The 17,348-nt window shown below is 31.8% G+C and overlaps 2 protein-coding genes across 3 annotated transcripts in view; one reads left to right on the top strand and one right to left on the bottom strand.

Moving 5' to 3' along the window:
* LOC118182863 (agrin-like) overlaps positions 1-17,348 on the bottom strand; it is a 1,858,472-nt gene that overhangs the window by 153,149 nt on the left and 1,687,975 nt on the right. The gene's annotated exons all lie outside the window — the stretch shown is intronic.
* Positions 4,189-17,348, top strand: part of LOC118188324 (uncharacterized) — a 36,654-nt gene continuing 23,494 nt past the window's right edge. Inside the window, exons 1-3 of the mRNA XM_085810301.1 lie at positions 4,189-4,290; positions 7,954-8,023; positions 14,357-14,432. Of these exons, the coding sequence (XP_085666427.1) occupies positions 7,997-8,023; positions 14,357-14,432 (103 nt within the window). The 5' untranslated portion in view covers positions 4,189-4,290; positions 7,954-7,996. The remainder of the gene's footprint in view (positions 4,291-7,953; positions 8,024-14,356; positions 14,433-17,348) is intronic.

Consider the following 17,348-nt stretch of genomic DNA (forward strand, 5'->3'; position numbering starts at 1 on the left):
ATTAGAATTTTTTTTCGAAGGCAGAGAGATGAAAAATGAGCAAAGGCCTTCGCCGGGAATCGAACCGCGGACCTCTGGAACCACTACACCCCGAAGGCACGCTAGGAAAGAGGAAGAAATACTTTAAAAATTTTATAACAGTACCTTCTTTCAAAAAATAAGGCTCCTCATTTAAGTACAATAGCTAAAGACGAAAGTGAAGGAAGAGACGTAGATCTAGTATTCCACGGAATATCTAAAGGACAATCACAATAATACTGCCGGAGAGGGTTTTGTTACAATGTCAAAAAGAGAAGAAATCAATTCCGTTCGTTGTCAACTATTGTTGTGTTGCGGAAGTTTTTGTCAATTTGCCGTTGTATCAAGAAGGTTCTGTTACATTGTTAAAACCGACAAAAACCAAACTTCAGCATTTGGTGAAATTTTAGCTTTTCTAGGGAAAAAAAAAAAAAAAAAAAAAAAACACCTAAAAACCACAACGTTAAGGGGGAGAAATTTCAAAATATATAAATGGAATAAATCAGTTTTCAATTAAGCAATAACATTACAGCTGATAAATGTTATGTATATTTAGAACAAATTACTGCGCTATACATAACATTTACATGCTTATTTAGAAAAGACTGTCAATTTTCTAAAATTTTATTAATGTTCTCTGATATAGTTCTTGTTTTAGATGGAAAATGTGTAATCCCAATGCATGTATAATCGCTGCCTAAAGAGAAATGTTATAAACTGATACTTTATATCCCGAAATAGCTTTGTATAAAGAAAGCTTGAAGATAATACATACAAATTTTTGGTAAGCGGTAACAGAACTTCAGAAAGAGCACACATAATACGAAGCCAGAAACAAATATTTGAAAGCGGTAAAAAGTATAAATCTCGTGATTTCATAAATTTTAGGTAATTTATAAAATATTTAAAGAATAAGTATGCCCTCTCATTCTTGAATAGTTATTGTATCTCGGAATGATCTAGCGCAGCGGTTATCAACCTTTTGACTAACCCGTACCATCTAATTAAAATTTTAAAAACTTTAGTATTACCACTACATTTTACAATAATTATTTTTCAATTTCTCAATAGAACTACTAATATATATATATAGACATATTGCCATTTGCACAACTTATTGACTATTTGTATTAAATATGCACACATAAAAATATTAGACTGAAAATTGGTTACCATTTTAATTATCAAAATTTAAGTTATAATGCTTTAATTCTGAAATTTAGAGTGAAATTTGGGCCTGTTTAAGAAAGATCAATTTATTTATATCTGGTCTTATTTCACTTAGTTTGAACCGTAAATTAGAATCCACTTTTAATATCCTTCTGTATTTATTTTTCAAATATAACATAGAAGAAAATCCTTCTTAATACAAATAGGTTGTGCAAAAACGCAATAAAAGTTTAATAGATTCATTTGAAATGCCTTTAAATTCTTTTTTGCGGTTCAGCCAAAGGTTAATAAGTGTGCTATTTTTGAAATCTTCAGTTAGAGTTCGATCACAAGAAATTTCTATCAACTGCTCTTTTTCTTTATGAGATATTTGAATTTAATAGTTAATAATACTTTGTTTCTTTGCTTACCGCCTATTTTTCTCTTGCATACCTCACCAGTGGTATGCGTACCACCGATTGAGAATCGCTGACCTAGCGTATGGAACAAAAAACCATGAATGCTTTAGCCTAATTTATGCAATAGACGTCAAAAACTGTGCATAACTGCGCCAAAAGTTAAGATGCTCGGATTACATATTCTTTATTTGCATACGGCTGTTTATAACGAATGCAGAGTATAAACGAAAACATCCATTACTACTGCTCATTTTTACGTTTTTCATAAACAAATTAGTGCGTCCAGAAATGATCTTATCGAATGCAGATATTAGAAGTAGATACAAAATATAAAACATCGGAAGAAATAAATAATAAAATAAATTTCTGTGTGAGAACATATAAATCAAACAGTAGTTCTTTTAAAATCTTTCAAGTTTTGGAAATAAATTTTAGATATTGCGATAGTAATTAATAAACTATGCAATGGTACGCTGTGGCAAATAATCTATTATCGCTTATTTTCTGTTTGTTATTCTTATATTTTGTGATTTTTATCTCAGATCCATTCTATAAATTTAACTCTTCAATATAAAAATTTGATTGTGTTTAAATCTTTAATCATTTTATAAAGCTAAAAACCATAATTTTATGCAAGTCATTATTGTGTACATACTAAAACATTTATTGTGATGTCTGCTATAGAAAGAAATGTAATTTTGTTAAGTCAATGCTAAATACAAAAAAGTGAAAAGGGGTAACCTCACACTAACTTAAGAAAGTTATAAGATCCCTTATGTTATTTAACTAGTTGTTATGATTTTCATCTTTACTGTAACTTCTTTTCGGAATCCTCCGTATAAGCTGAGGATTTCGAATCTAATATATATATAATGATTCTGGCACTTGCACCATGCTATTAGAATTTTTTCAGCTGTATTTAAAAGTTATTACCGTATTTGACGGCATATAAGACGCACCCTTATTTAGACGGCCGCACACAAGGAAAAAAAGTTTCAATAGCGTGGTTTCTTTTAGTTCTCACGTTTCGTAAAAGCCAAATAAACAATTATTGAATGCAATTGCCTTCACGTGTAAAGACTGTGTCCTTCACGTATAAGACGCACATAACTTTTTTGAGACAAAATTTAGGGAAAAAAAAATGCGTCTTATATGCCGTCAAATACGGTATTCCGAGTTTTTCATTATCTCGAAACCGATTCTTTAGACGTACACGCTGTTAAAATAATCTGAGTTCATAATCTTATTCGTTTGACTGTGTAGGTTTAGACTAATTTATCAACGTTTCAAATTACTTGATTGTTATTGCTTAAGTTACATCGCCAGAGTTGGTTAGTCTTTAGCAGAAATCGTGCATTTTGTCTTTTAAGTTCATGATTTAAATAAGCAAGTTATATATAGCTTCTCAGCATTTTGCCGTAATATTTTAGACTTAGCGGAAATTCGCTAATATTGTCTAGTAAAATCTGCAAGACTTAACCTCAGCTTCCAACCAACAACAAACTTGCAAAGTATCCTCAGGCGCATGCACATTTATTTCAAGTAAGCCTCTAGTTCTGACTTAATCAACAAGTTTCAGATACAAATTTGGCAAATTATTGTCTGAAATCAAGACTATTTTTTTAAATGAAGTAAAACTATAGACACACAAAATTTGACGAAACTGCAATCGAGAAAACTTTGGCAAATATTATATCGACTTTACTGAATGACGATATGCTAGCAAAACAAACGCATTGGTTGTTAATCAATTAAAACTGAAAATTTTTTTACCGAAATATTCAGAAGTACTGCAATAAATAGGATCCAAATGCATGCAATACTTTTAAAAGTTGAGTTATATGAAAGATTTTTTTATGTTTCATTTATTTTTTGATATGTTTGGTAGATGTTTCAGTCAAAACGTTTATTTATATAGTTTTTCGAAATTTTTGTGTGTTTTATTAAGTCTTTGCACAAAGAAAGCAACCTTATAATATTTAATCTTTACACTTTGGCAGAAATTGTTCTCTTTAATGAATACTATTCTGTGAAAATAAAGTATGATGTTTTCCAGCTGTTTTTTTTTTTTTTTTTTTTTTTCTAATTTAAAGTAATATTTGTAACTCTACAAGATTCTTGCCAGAATATACGTGATTATTGCATTGGAAATATGTCCGTAATTTGCCTTTTAAGTTGCACGTATATATTGAATAGTATACGAGTTATTGTTAGTCAACGATAACTATGTTAATCTTTGCAAAAAGGCACGTGGCTGCATTCAGAAACCATAGTTTTTTATCTGTTAGTTGGCCCAACAGTTAGCCTTTTCTTTTATATCGAAACGGAAAGAATGGCGGAAGATACCAAGAAATTCTCAGTCATGAACATGCGTATAAAGTAAACTAGTTTAATGTCAAATTTAATAAAAGATAATCAATAAACATCAGGTTAAATTACATGCATTAGTTTTTCTGTTTCCAGTTTAATCACAAGCTCATTATTTGCCATAATCAGTGTAGCAAATATTTAATGTTGCCACATATTTTGACCTAAAGTGTTTTAAAACTTCCGTGTTAAATTTTAAAACTCAAATATCGCAAAATTGTTTTATTTTTTAAGAATTATTTTGCGTTTTTTTTTGAAAATTTATTAAATACGGATTAATTAACTGCCGTTAAGTGTTCATCAGAAAATTTTGTTATAAGATCATAGCTGATGGAAAGTAAGTATACTTTTGCAATTAAATTTTCTTATATTCAACAGTCTTTTACCATCATCAGAATATGCTTATTAACTTCGACTCTGTATACTATACATACACACACACACACATATATATATTTGCCTCTTTAAATAGTCTCAACATTAGAAAACTCAATACATATTTAAAATGAAATAAATGACAATTTCTTCTCTGAAGGAGGCTCTTATTATATTTTTGATATTTGACTTATAAACGCTTACTTATTTTAAAAACCATATTTAATTCACATATTATTTTCTGTGGTTAGATTAAGTTACTTTTATATACCTAAAGCTCTCAAAATGAACGTATTAATCTAAGTAACAAAGCGTTTCAAATTAAAATCATGTAATTCATTCAACGTGCTATTTCAGGGTATGCTAAGCTTTTATATATGTAAAACAGAATATTTATTACTCAGATTACTTGGTAATTAGACGTTATTCTCTTTTTCCTGCTATAAGAAATAAAATGAATTCAGCATTTTCCGAATCTATAGAACATGGCAAATTTCGGATTTTTAAGCCAATTTTACTAGTTAGAAACTGAGGGAAAAATATTTTAGAAATCAACACTGAACAAAATTGTTTCCATGGTTAATTAAATAACTTTGTCAATACACAAGGAACAATAATATAATTTTTTTAAAAACATTTAAAACGTTATTTGATTCAAAATTTTTTAAGATAATTATTTGTTGATTGGTTTGGAAACAGTGCTTTATGAAAACAAATCTAAGCCAGTGTTACATGCAGAATAAAAGACAGAAATATTAATTTAAAAAGCCGTTAATAGATCTAAATCTTTCATTGATACTTTGCATTTTATTCATTCATTATTAAACATGCAACAGGACATTTAATATTCGATCACTGTTTTCTAAAACAAATCTGTGATTTTCATGTAATATTAGAATTCTTAGCTGTTCGTATATCAAAATAAAATAATTATTGTAGAGTCACATGTATTACATCTAAATAACTTTGCATTATTGTACACATACAGACAAAAAAAAAACTATGAAAAATAAACTTCCTATGATGGAGTTTCACAAATCTTCCTAATATTGACATTTTCTTAGCATCCAAAATCTGATTAACAAGTCATTGATCAATAAAACTTACAGTTTCATGTAGAAAAACATCTCTTGTATGAAAAATGGTACATAACATTTTGTATTAATAGTATTCATGAAACAAATGCATTTTGAAATTTTATTTGCATGATTTCGACAACGAAATTGAAACAACTAGTTTTAGTGCGCTATCTTTTGTAAACATGTTGTAGGACGTTCAATAAAACATCATAATCTAATAAAGACACATGCATATGGAATACACGTGAGAAAGGAATAAATGCATGTGCTCAGCCTCTTTTATATTCCTGAGTCTCTTAATTCTATTGTATTTAATTGATCCTGTATCTTCTGTCTTCAAACACCAGAAAAGTTTATAATTTGGAGACCACCTGTATTCCCTTATCTTTTTTTTCTCTAGTGAAATATACATCCTTGTTGAATAGTTCACATGGTGTGGAGTGTTGTTGATGTTGAATATGCAAAACATTTGAGGGTAACTCAATTGTTTTAAAATTTTCAGGATAAGGAAGTTTTCATTTTTGCTTCCATGGTCATAACACAATTTGTTCCCGTTGTTGGAACGGCTATTGGTGCTTAACTTCCTAATATTTGACACCAGTTTCATGATGTAAAATATTTGAACCATTTAGCTATATCTGACCCTTCCAAAACGTCGGGTAGTCCCTCAGAATGGTATGAACAATTATGTGAGGTAAGAACATACATCGATATCAGTATCCCACAAACAGTACTGATCCACGTCGGTGCGCCATTTTAAACACACAATAAAAGGGATAGCAAGTTTTTAACAAGCTTATCACTGGAGCTATTTCTTTCTTGGATCTAAATATGGAGGTAAACAATCTTCCTCTTTTCACTCACCCAAATGTGCGAAAAGCAGTTAAGTTGGATTCATTGGAGAAAATGCATATTTCGCGTTGCTAGAAGTTCAAAGATTTCTCTGTTGAAGCAACTAAAACACGCTTCTGAAACTGACACTGGCGATAGAATTCGATTAAAACAGTCTAATTGTAAATGTTTATTCTGAGAAGCCCTCAACGAACAGCTTTGCAGCAAGAAAGGGAATTGAGATCCGTATTCAATTCTAAGACTAGTTTTACAGATGTAATCTTTTTCTTTCACAATAACACGAAATCCGTATTATTTTCGGATGCTTTTAACAGACTATTTACTCTACACGAACAAATACTTCTGCTGGATGTTATTGATTCATTTTGATATTTTGCTTATATGACTTCGAATATTGTTACTCCTAATATACTATAAATTTAAAGACTTGTTATTCTTGTTCGTAGATTCGTATGCTAGACGCGCTGTAGTAGTTTATATTACCAGTTAAATTCTGATATATCAGTCATTATGTTGTCTGACTTGCGCTATTGAACTAGGTATATGTTACTGTACTGCTGATGTGAATAGTATATTGCAAAGTAAACCGCAAAGAGATTCTTGGACAAAAAGTGAAACTATACAATCTATAATGTATTTCTCCCGCCTTCTTAGCATGCCTTCATGGTATAATAAATAGCCAGCACGCTCGGCGTGTATTCGAGAGGTCCGTGAGGGCATTCCTCATTTTTCATACCTCCTGCTTTGAAATAACTTAATGACTTGGCGTAATAACAGTTAATAACAGTGGCGCCCGAACTTAAAAGGGTGTTTAATGATGATTCTTCACCACCAGCATTTGGCGACTGGGTATCTTAATCCCCAGTCGCTCTTTAAAAGGGGGAGTATATAAGGTATTTCTCCCGCCTTCTTAACATGCCTTGGTGGTGTAATGGTCAGTGCACTAGGCGCGTATTTGAGAGGTCCGAGGTTCGAATCCCGGCAAGGTCATTGCACATTTTTCCTGTCTCCCTGCTTTGAAAAATCCTAAGGACTCTACAAACCAAAGAAGCAAATAACGTCAGGTAATTCCAAAAGCAAAGTTGCAGAACTCACAACAGTCATGATAATAGTTTTTTCTTAATAGTAAAATACTAGATGGAACACTATAAGACTGTGAAATATGTATACAGAACCATGCAAAACTATAAACAAAAGCAGGTAATTAAGAAATCCCCAAAGAATGGACATAACCGCATGGTTGGACATGATCGCATAGACTAAATGTTCCGTGAGCTGCTGGTGCATCGCTAACGTCTAGCACGTGAGGGGACGCCAGGGGACATCGGTCGGCACCTAGTCGTTGGTCGGCACCAGGCTCTCGTAGGATAAGAGATGGATTTGGGGAAAAATCTTCTATTCATCAGCTAGGTCCAGCAATACATCAATTACCATTGGTTCTACGGAGGTATTGGTCTAGTTTCTTCATGTCATGTACCGCTGATTCTATTTTATACTCTACTTTTGTTTATCGAATGCAATATATGCTGGTTTTTAGGCAGAGCCTTATATCAGCGTGAATCATTAGCGTATAATCACAGTTTCTTAAGTTTCGTTACTTCAATTTCATTGCTCATATCTTCAGCTTCATTGTACATGATAAAATACATTATTATTGGCATTATTAATATTATTATTATTATTATTGTCAACAGAATCCATTTTCAAGTTATGAAAGGAACGTGATTCGCCTCGAAAATGGCAGAAGATTCTGAAAAGGGAGAGGTAAGTTACATGTATGCGTATTTATTTTGTCTTTAAAGACGTTAAACATTTAGTATGAAATTTTGTTTTTATATTCCCATTTCCATGCTATTGCTTATTCTCATCTGGACTATGAAATGCATAGCTGTTGAAAGTTAAAAACCTCAAACTCAAAGCATAAGTCAAAAATTAAACACACATCATAGAAAAAAAAATGATCCATGACGTATACAAAACAACAACTGAACATGGCATTTATATGAAAATTCAAATACAGCATAAAAACCTGATACCAATATAAAAAAAATGAGCGAAATGAAATCAGAGAAAATGAAAATCATCTTTCTCTAGATCTACAGCGAAGAAAAAAGGAAGTCTTTCAGATTTCTCATAATAGCAATTGTCTAATTTTTACAAATAATTCAAAATTAAGCGCATCCTATAAGTTCTTTTATTTTAGTTACTCAGCTCACTAGAATTTTTTATAAACATTCTGAGATTTACAAATTTTATCTTAAAGCATGCTTCTTTTTATGTTATATATTGATTTTTTTAAACTTCCAGGAATTAAAACTTAGTTCAAGATGCGAATCGTTGCAATAATTCAGCATTAATAATGAAAGAATTTACGTGCATCTCACACTCTGTTCCAGATCCCTGGAATTACCGTAATTAAGAAACCGTCAACTTTTTATTCCCTGATGCATATAAAAATTATATTTACGTAATGTACACCATGGCCTACAAAATAAATCCAACTTTCCGCTTATTTATTACTATTCTTTTGCCTGAAATTACTTTAATTTATTTCAACAATTATGCCTTCACAAATCACCAAACTCTTTAATACAAGAGGCATATTCTCTTGATATTCTACATCTCTTTTACAATTAATCATATCTTAACTCTTTATTTCACGTTCCAGGGTTAAAAGATGGGTATATTTTGGAAACTAATATTGCATGCATTCAATACGCGAACTTGATAAATATGCAACAATAATTCCTTCTTCAAAAATATATTTGTGTGAAGAATATCTTTCAGCCATACAAAAATATTAAATAATTATCTTTTGAACACTTAAACTGTAGAGACATTAGGTTGTTTTTAAAGCAGGAGTGATGAAAAATAAGCAACGCCCTCGTGGGAATTGAACCACGGACCTCTGGAATATGCGTCCAGCGTGCAGACCACTACACTACGAAGGCATGCTAAGAAAGCGGGAGAAATACATTATAAAATATGCTAATAGTTGTGCCCGCTGAGTTTTCAGTGATTGCAACATTGCATTAGTAATTTATCGGGATTCGAACCCCGGATCTTCCACTTGTTAGTTGAAACGCTAACCACATGCATCAAAAAAGCATGCATAGAAGAATGCAGTGATTTCTTATATTCTTCCTTATTTAAAAGGCGACATGGTTAGAGGCTCATTTGGCCAAATCTACGTGTTGATTACTCACCATACGTTTAGTTTGGGAGAAAATGGAACAAAAATTTTAATACTTTCGGACGCCAAGAAATGTAGAATTACATCTTGTTCTGCCATGTTTATGATCTTATATATTTATGTATCTGCCAGGGTTCGAACCAGAGATCTTCCACTTTTCAGCTCTTTTTGTTAAATACTTAGTTACGAGATTATGCGTAGCGAAATGCGATAATTGCTTGAAGCAGAGGGCAAGTTTGTTCATAATGCTTTTGAGCTTCTTGAGATAGGCCGGCTGCTTCAAGAAACACCATGCAGAATCAGCGAAACACTGAAAAAGAGAGTGTGCCAGTATTTATCCTTTTAGGATACAGTAAAAAGTGCTGAGCAAGAAGGAAAGGAAGATGAACGAGAAAAGAGAGAAAATACTCCACAAGCAGAGCTAAAAGAGCCAGCAGATGCGAAAGATGAACCAAAAGAAACGAAAAAAGATAATGAAGAATCTGAACAGAAACAGATAGAACATACCCAACCAAGTTGTCCCAAAGTGAGCAATTTTTCTATTGTAAATAATACATAATACAAATCATCTTGCAGCTACAGATCAAACACACTCAAAATAAGCTATAAGTATTTATCACTAGGATTATAAAATGTATTTTCTGTACAATTTTTGTATATGTATATTAAAATATATGATGTTAAGTTTTAATGAAGCAGAAATTTAGTTGCATAGGATTAAAGTAAGAAATTTGGGTACTTAGGTATTATCGTAAAGACCTTAGAAAAAGCCGCCAAGCATTTAGAAGTTGCCAAACGCGCATAAGAGTTGTTTAGGTAACCATATCCATTGTAAGTTTCAAATTCACCAAATTACCTTTTCCTTCTGTAAAAAACAGCAAATCCTCGCCAAGGTGGTTCTGCTAATGCGTAAGTATCGAAATTTGCTCAAACGGGAAACTGAAAGCATTTTGTTTTTGAAAGAGTATAGAAAGAATGTAGATTTTTCTGTTAAATTATGTAAATACTAGTATATGCAAAAGAGAAACAAATTGTCAAGTTTTGTAAGTTCGCTTAATATGCCAGTATTTAAGTACAATATTATTACAGCTTGAAAAACAGAAAACCTATTTTCATTTTTATTATATGCATCATAATTTCAATTATGACAAGCAAATCCAAAAATCCATTTTCAAATCCATAGACAAAATATGGACCTCCAACTGCACTCAAGTGACCAATCATGCTATTTATCTCCTTATATTCGTACGCAATACATACTCGTTTCATTACGTGCTTCAACTTAAATGAATATCATATTGAAGGAAATGAGAGACGATAATTGCAGCTTTTAGTGCCAATGTTGTCACGCCCCCCATTAGTCGAGTATCACAAAATCTTACGAAATTGAAATCGTTACGTATGTAAGTGAAAATTCTGAAATTTCATGGCATGGTGTCATTTCTATAGTTTAGATTAGTATATGCCAGGTACTCATCAAAATCTGTATTTTCATTTTGCCCAATAATTAAAGATTTAGTTAAACTTTTTTATCGACTTTGTAATCTATAAATCAATAGTATTTATCTCCAAAAACTGCTAATGAATTAGTATATAAGTAAATAAAATGAGGAAAAAATCTTATGAGGAAAATAAGAATCTATGAAATCTCATGACTCATTGATTATTCACGCAATTAGCGTGACGTACATTTTTAATATTTTTCTGATTCCATGCATTTATCATCCGTAGATTATAGCCAGTGGAATATAATGTGTATAATTGTGGGCTTATGAAGTACATTAATGTTAATTATTGTATAATATCTAATGAGGATGAGTGGAAATTCTGGCTTGCCTACTACAGAGAGAATTAAGTCTGGCTGCAGAATCGGAGTCGAGTTAAATTTTGTAAATTCTTATGGGATTACATTTTATGTTATAGACCTGCACAAAAATTTCAACTTGAAAAAACACAGTTTTGTGCACAATTAAGCTTGAAATCACCAAACATTATATTTCGAAAAATAATTAACTTATTTTGATGAAATTGTGTTTACAGATGCGCAATATTATGAGACAGCCATTAAATAACACAAAATCAATAGGATGTAAATATTTGTGGATATGGAAATGAAATTAAAATCGGACAGACACTAAACCTCATTTTCCCAGAATGGTCTTGCTCAGAAAGAGAGTAATCACCCACCTCAGCTTTATATGTCTCATAAGGGGCTGTTATTGTCTAAATGATGTTGTTGATCATAAATTGTGGCGACAAATCCCTTTCGACTAAAAGCGAAAATTTTAATGTTGAACAGTCCTGGAAGGATACGTGCAATGGTTCATTCTAAATCACAGAAAATATGCTGTGTCGGCTTTAGGTACAGCACGCTTGTTTGTTAGCCATACCAAACGCAGAATACCTTTTTCTTCCAAAAATCGTCTATCAATTGAATTCTTTATTGCATCGAATTATCATCTAGAAAAAAAATTATCTCCGACAGTATCTCAGAAAGCCCTTCCGTAAAGTTGAAAAACCTAATGCTGTGAAGTGCCAGTCTTGCATGGAAGACATGGGATGGTGTGTAGTCGCTCAGCATGTCCTCTCCCACACAATGATTCCATTTCAAGTGACCGATTTCCTTTACCCTGAACAGATGATAGTCGGGATGCAGGGTTTCTCCAGGTGAAATGACTTTATACTTAATCACGAAGGAAGAAGACAGGATGTTGTGTCTAGTAACGGTGTGTCTGGCTCCAGATCATAAGATGAGCTGTGCTTTGTGACGAAGAGAATATATCCAGCTGGCCATGGGGCAAAATGAGAAATTTCTTTACAAAGAGTCAAAGAATCATTTTTCATAGACGGAGCAGTGAAATCCTGAGAGCTACTTAGCCGACATTCTTCTAGGAAATAACGCATTTAAATTCCCACATTGATTTTCTGTAGGTTTCAGTGCTTTTGGACAGCATTGAATAGATCTCCCAGTTCACGTATCTGTAGTTTAAAACTAGTGCATAATTTGGATGCCACCATTTGGAACACTATTAATCATCGAGTGACCTCCGATTGAGACTGGTTAGCTTCAAGTCGAAGACAGACGTTTTTCATCACAATCCTCAAGCCCACCATTTGTATTCATCTTAACCCATCGCTTAAAAGAATCTGAGAACTAATTTTAACTGAGCGGATTTATTCTTGCGTCGTTTTCTTTTTTCTCTCTCCTTTTCTTTTTCTTGGCAAGAAATGCATATCTGTGGATGAGTGTCACAGAGTCAGAAACTAGTCATTTAAACGTTTTTTAAAACGATGTCATGCACTTTCAGTTAATGACGTTCCTCTCGGAGGAAATGCAAAATTCTTACAAGAAAGGAGGCCATTGTCGCGTAAGGGAAATCATCCACCCTAATAAAGATGCCCAGTGATCAAATGGAGAAATATGTTGAAGCCGTTTAAATTTTGAAAATTGTATCAGAACCACAGGAAGGAGAAAATATGAGTTAACAGCTCAAAGGTCAATTTCAGAAGAGGCGGATGGCGTAAAGTTTAGATGTAAAATCCATCTCTAAAATTGTGTAACCTAAATATTTAGGAAAGTTAGCAGGATTCGTGGTTATTGCACTATTGAAGAAATTTTATTGAATTTTCTGCAAATACCGACTTACAGATCGCTATGAAAAAATAACATTGTTAGATATAAACCATGTGATGTTGCAGATGTTTCATAAAATTTTAGTTGCAGGCATATAAAACGTTTGAAAACGTCATGAGAAACAGTACACAATACACCTATGGACATATTTTTAATTTCCTCTAATTATGTCTAAACGTAAACCTTTAAAATGTTATTAGCAGCTATTTCGAACTATTTCAAAATACGTACCAGTATATTTATCTATATATCTATCTATTTATGTATATAATTTTTAAAATATATGCAACTTCGTTTACGAGAATAACTGAAGATGTTCTTGATTCCTTAGTTTAAAGATACATTGAAATGTTTCTGTTTTAAGAATTTCCAATGAGTTTTAAAACAAGTTCCAGACGCTTCTACAATATTGTATGTGTCAATGCATTTGTTCGGTTTGGAAAGATCTCCGATTAACGCTTTAAAACTGCTGCTTTAAACGAGAACAAAACAATATTCTCGCTTCTAAGTGAATGGATCCTCTGCTAAATGAACCCGTTCATTAAACGACTTTTGTTTTTTTAATGTATTCACATCAATAGCTAGAGCCTTTTAAATTTTTACATTCCTGATTTGTATGGATCACGTTGTAAACACATATTTGCATTCTTCAAGAATAAAAGAGATGGATGAGGGAAGTTAACATTTTGGCATTAAAGTACGTTAGAAAACTTGCACCGAAAATGTGTATCGTATTCAGACATGACCATGTGATGGTAAATTTCATCAAATGGTGCCGACACTTCAAAGATTTTGTTTCAGGAATGCAATAAACTAAAATTACATCTTTTAAATACCACTGAAAATTTTAAAATGTGTCTTGACTTCGTTTAGGAGCGAAAGGCCGAATAGAAATCCCAGTTTTAATTTTTTTGTGAGCTTTAATGTGATTTCTACCTCAAATCCAAACATCTAATAGATTTGTAAATGGTTTGGGATAAAATGCTTTAATGATAGCGTAATTTCCTTCAATAGCAATTTTACGATAAAAAACCATTTCTCAGATATAGTGGGTGATGCTTTACTTTTTACTATTTAATTTGTTAATTAGTACTTCAATTTGTTTAATAGATTTGTTTCATATAGTATAGAATATCTATCAGTTTTATTGATATTATTTTGCTGCGAAACAATGTGATCGAAATTTTTTAACTAAGTAAGTTTACTAAGTTTAAATATTGCTACTATACTACTTTATTCCTTACTCATAATTCACAAACATCTGTAATAGGAACCGAAGAAGGCTAAATCGATGTCCAAAGAAGCGCAGCGCCTGCGAAATGTCTTTGCTCGTCCTTCTGGTGCTGGTAAGCAAACTACCTGAATTTTTACATAGCAAGGTATTAAACATATGAACTTCAAGAAATACCTATTTAGAAATCAGAGCAAAATGTTTATAAACGTTTTGTCCACTTTTGTCTTTTGCGAATCATTTATTCTGTTATTAATTTTAGAGCACTAATAACACTTTGAATTCAAAAGCACGTTTAAATTTCTTTGAAAGTTACACCAGTTTCCTCACACTTACGATGCAGTTAATTTTAAAGCTGTTTCAAAATACTCCAACGTAATCAATCACCTGGCTAGCATAATTAGTTACAATGTTCTACTATTTCTTACAAATAATCTGACATCAAATTGTGTAATTATCTATGAATTCTTGTGAATAAGCATTAACTGTTATTACTGATTAATAGAGTTATAAATGTTTAAATATTACCCTAAATTGTGTCAACTATAAAGATTACACTATAAACTAAAAATATCTTCTGAAATTCTAAGAGCATGATTTGGAATTTTGCTTTTGAAAAATTATTTCCTCTGAATCTGAGTACAACCATCTGAGCTAAATTTTAGGTAATAAATAGTGCTCTTACCAAAATATTATTCTGGAGAAATAATGGATTGTTTGACAGCCTGTTGGAGCATTTAAATGCAATTTCCGATCCAGAGAAAGTAAAATGCCAGTTTCTGAATAATGGTAGAAAATGCATGTTTTGGAACCTCCCTATAAATATGCTAAATTCGTAAAAAGAAAAAAAAATCAGAAGTTTTCTTCTCTTTCAAATATATTCCTAGAAAGTTTATAAACATGGTCTATTGTAAATTTATTCCAAATGAACATTTATTCTCCATTAATCATTCTATATTTAATATGTATGGTATTTCTAAATAAATCCACAAGCTATAACTTAAAAACTGAATAATAATAGCATGTGATTTTGATTTTTATACTAAAAAGAGGCAAATAATATAATATAAAAATAAATAAATCTAATCATTTTAAATCGTATGTTTTATATAAAAGGAATGTTATATTTGTAACCTGAAGTAAACTTTTTTAACCACTCAAAGTTGTTAATATGCAGGAAACTCACTGGAAATGTTAATGCACTGGATCTTCTCATTTGAAATCAATCTTAAATTTAGCATGAAGTTTGTCGATTTTTAGAACTAAACTAGGCGTGCATCTGTTTCCTCCATTAATAATTTTTTATTGCTAGTCTTTTCAATTATTTGCATCTCTTAATAAGATTTTTCAACAATCGCACTTAATTATTTAAAGATGCATGAAGATACGCTACCATTAAGTACTCAGTAATATTTAAAATTAAATTTTAAATTTTTAATAATTGTAGCTGCAATCTAATTGCGCCGCTAAATTAACTATTATTTTGTCAGTTATCGTGATAAATAAATAAACAAAAAACATCTAAAAAGTACCCTCTTTTGCTAAATATTGAAGTAAAATGCGCATAAAGCTCAAGTACTGGTAATGAAATGATTAGAAATTCAAGATCTTAGGAACCGTCACCGGGTAGCAATTGCACATTGAATATTCAAATCAGTAGTTGGTAAAATCCCCTGGCGGTAAGGCATGCTTGTAAGCATTAAGGTAAGGAATAACAAAGGTTCTTAATCTCATCCTGCGATACATGCTACCAGGCATTCCTCAGCTGTTGCTTTAGATATCTGACATTTGCGGAGACAGAATCGGGCGGCCTGTCATATCCCAAACATGTTCAAATGGCGGAAGGAAGAGTGTCAATAGCTTGAAGACAGTCCAGAGGTATGCGAGCCGTATGGAGATTTACATTACTTGCTGAAAAATGGTTCCAGGATGGTGTGCCATGAAGGATAACGCAAATAAAATCATTAAGATAAATGTATATAAATCTAACACATAAAAGATCTTTTACATTTTCATGTATATAAAAGTATACATGAAAGAATTTTTACTTTGATGAAATATAATATTGTTACGAATTTGGTATTTAAAAAGCTAATATTAGTTCAATTATAAATTAATTGGTTTTATTTCTCGCGCAGTGCAGCGCGTGACGAATATTAAAAGAAAGCTAAGCCGGAAAATTGAAAATACAAGAGCGCGTGCATTAAATAAATAAATATCTCTTTTTGATTTCGAGAAAGTACTGGAAAATTCTAGCGCGTGATTTTAAAATCTTATAAAAGGAGGAAAACATCTCAGTTTGTAGTAGTTGCTTAGTTTGTTGTTGTTTAAAAAAACTACTGTTGTTGATTGTAGCGAATTCGTGGATTAGCGTTCTTTAGCTGTTTTGAATTACGTTCTATTGGACATTTGAGTAGTTAAAAGAAAACTACTGTGAGATATTGTAATACTGCGTGATAATTTGAGAAAATTTAAGCATTTTTGTTGTGATAATAATAAATTTTTGTTCATTTTTTTCATCGGACTTGTGCATTCATTTCATAACGAACCCGTACGCACGCAACAATTTTTGGTGTCAGAAGTGGGATTTGAATGCCAATAACAAGAGCGATGGAAGAACAATTCAGGCAAATGATGACTGCATTTGCTTCTTTCCAAGAAAAGATGGAAGGGGCCGTCAAATCCGTTAAGGAAGAAATGAAATTGGGCCAGGAATCCGTTAAGGACGAAATGAAAGCCGTTCAAGCTGGTCAAGAAAAGATTGAAGCATGTCAAGAAGAAATGAAAAGAGAAATTACCTGCATAATAGAAAATAAATTTGAAGCTATGGAAGGCAGAATTGACACAGTTGAAAATAAAGTTGGACAAATTGAAGAAAAAGTTTCTTTCGTAAAAGATCAAATTGAAGAAAGAGTTTCTTCGGTGAAAGAAGAAATAGAAAAAAAAGTTTCTTCTGTAAAAGAACATATAGAAGGGAGAGTTTCGGCTGTGGAGGAACGAATTGAAGGAAGAGTTTGTGCCGTCCAACACC

The sequence above is a fragment of the Stegodyphus dumicola genome, chromosome 2 (genome assembly GCF_044657685.1).
Source record: "Stegodyphus dumicola isolate Sdum_Otavi_A_Nest chromosome 2, ASM4465768v1".
In the NCBI taxonomy this organism is placed as follows: domain Eukaryota; kingdom Metazoa; phylum Arthropoda; class Arachnida; order Araneae; family Eresidae; genus Stegodyphus; species Stegodyphus dumicola.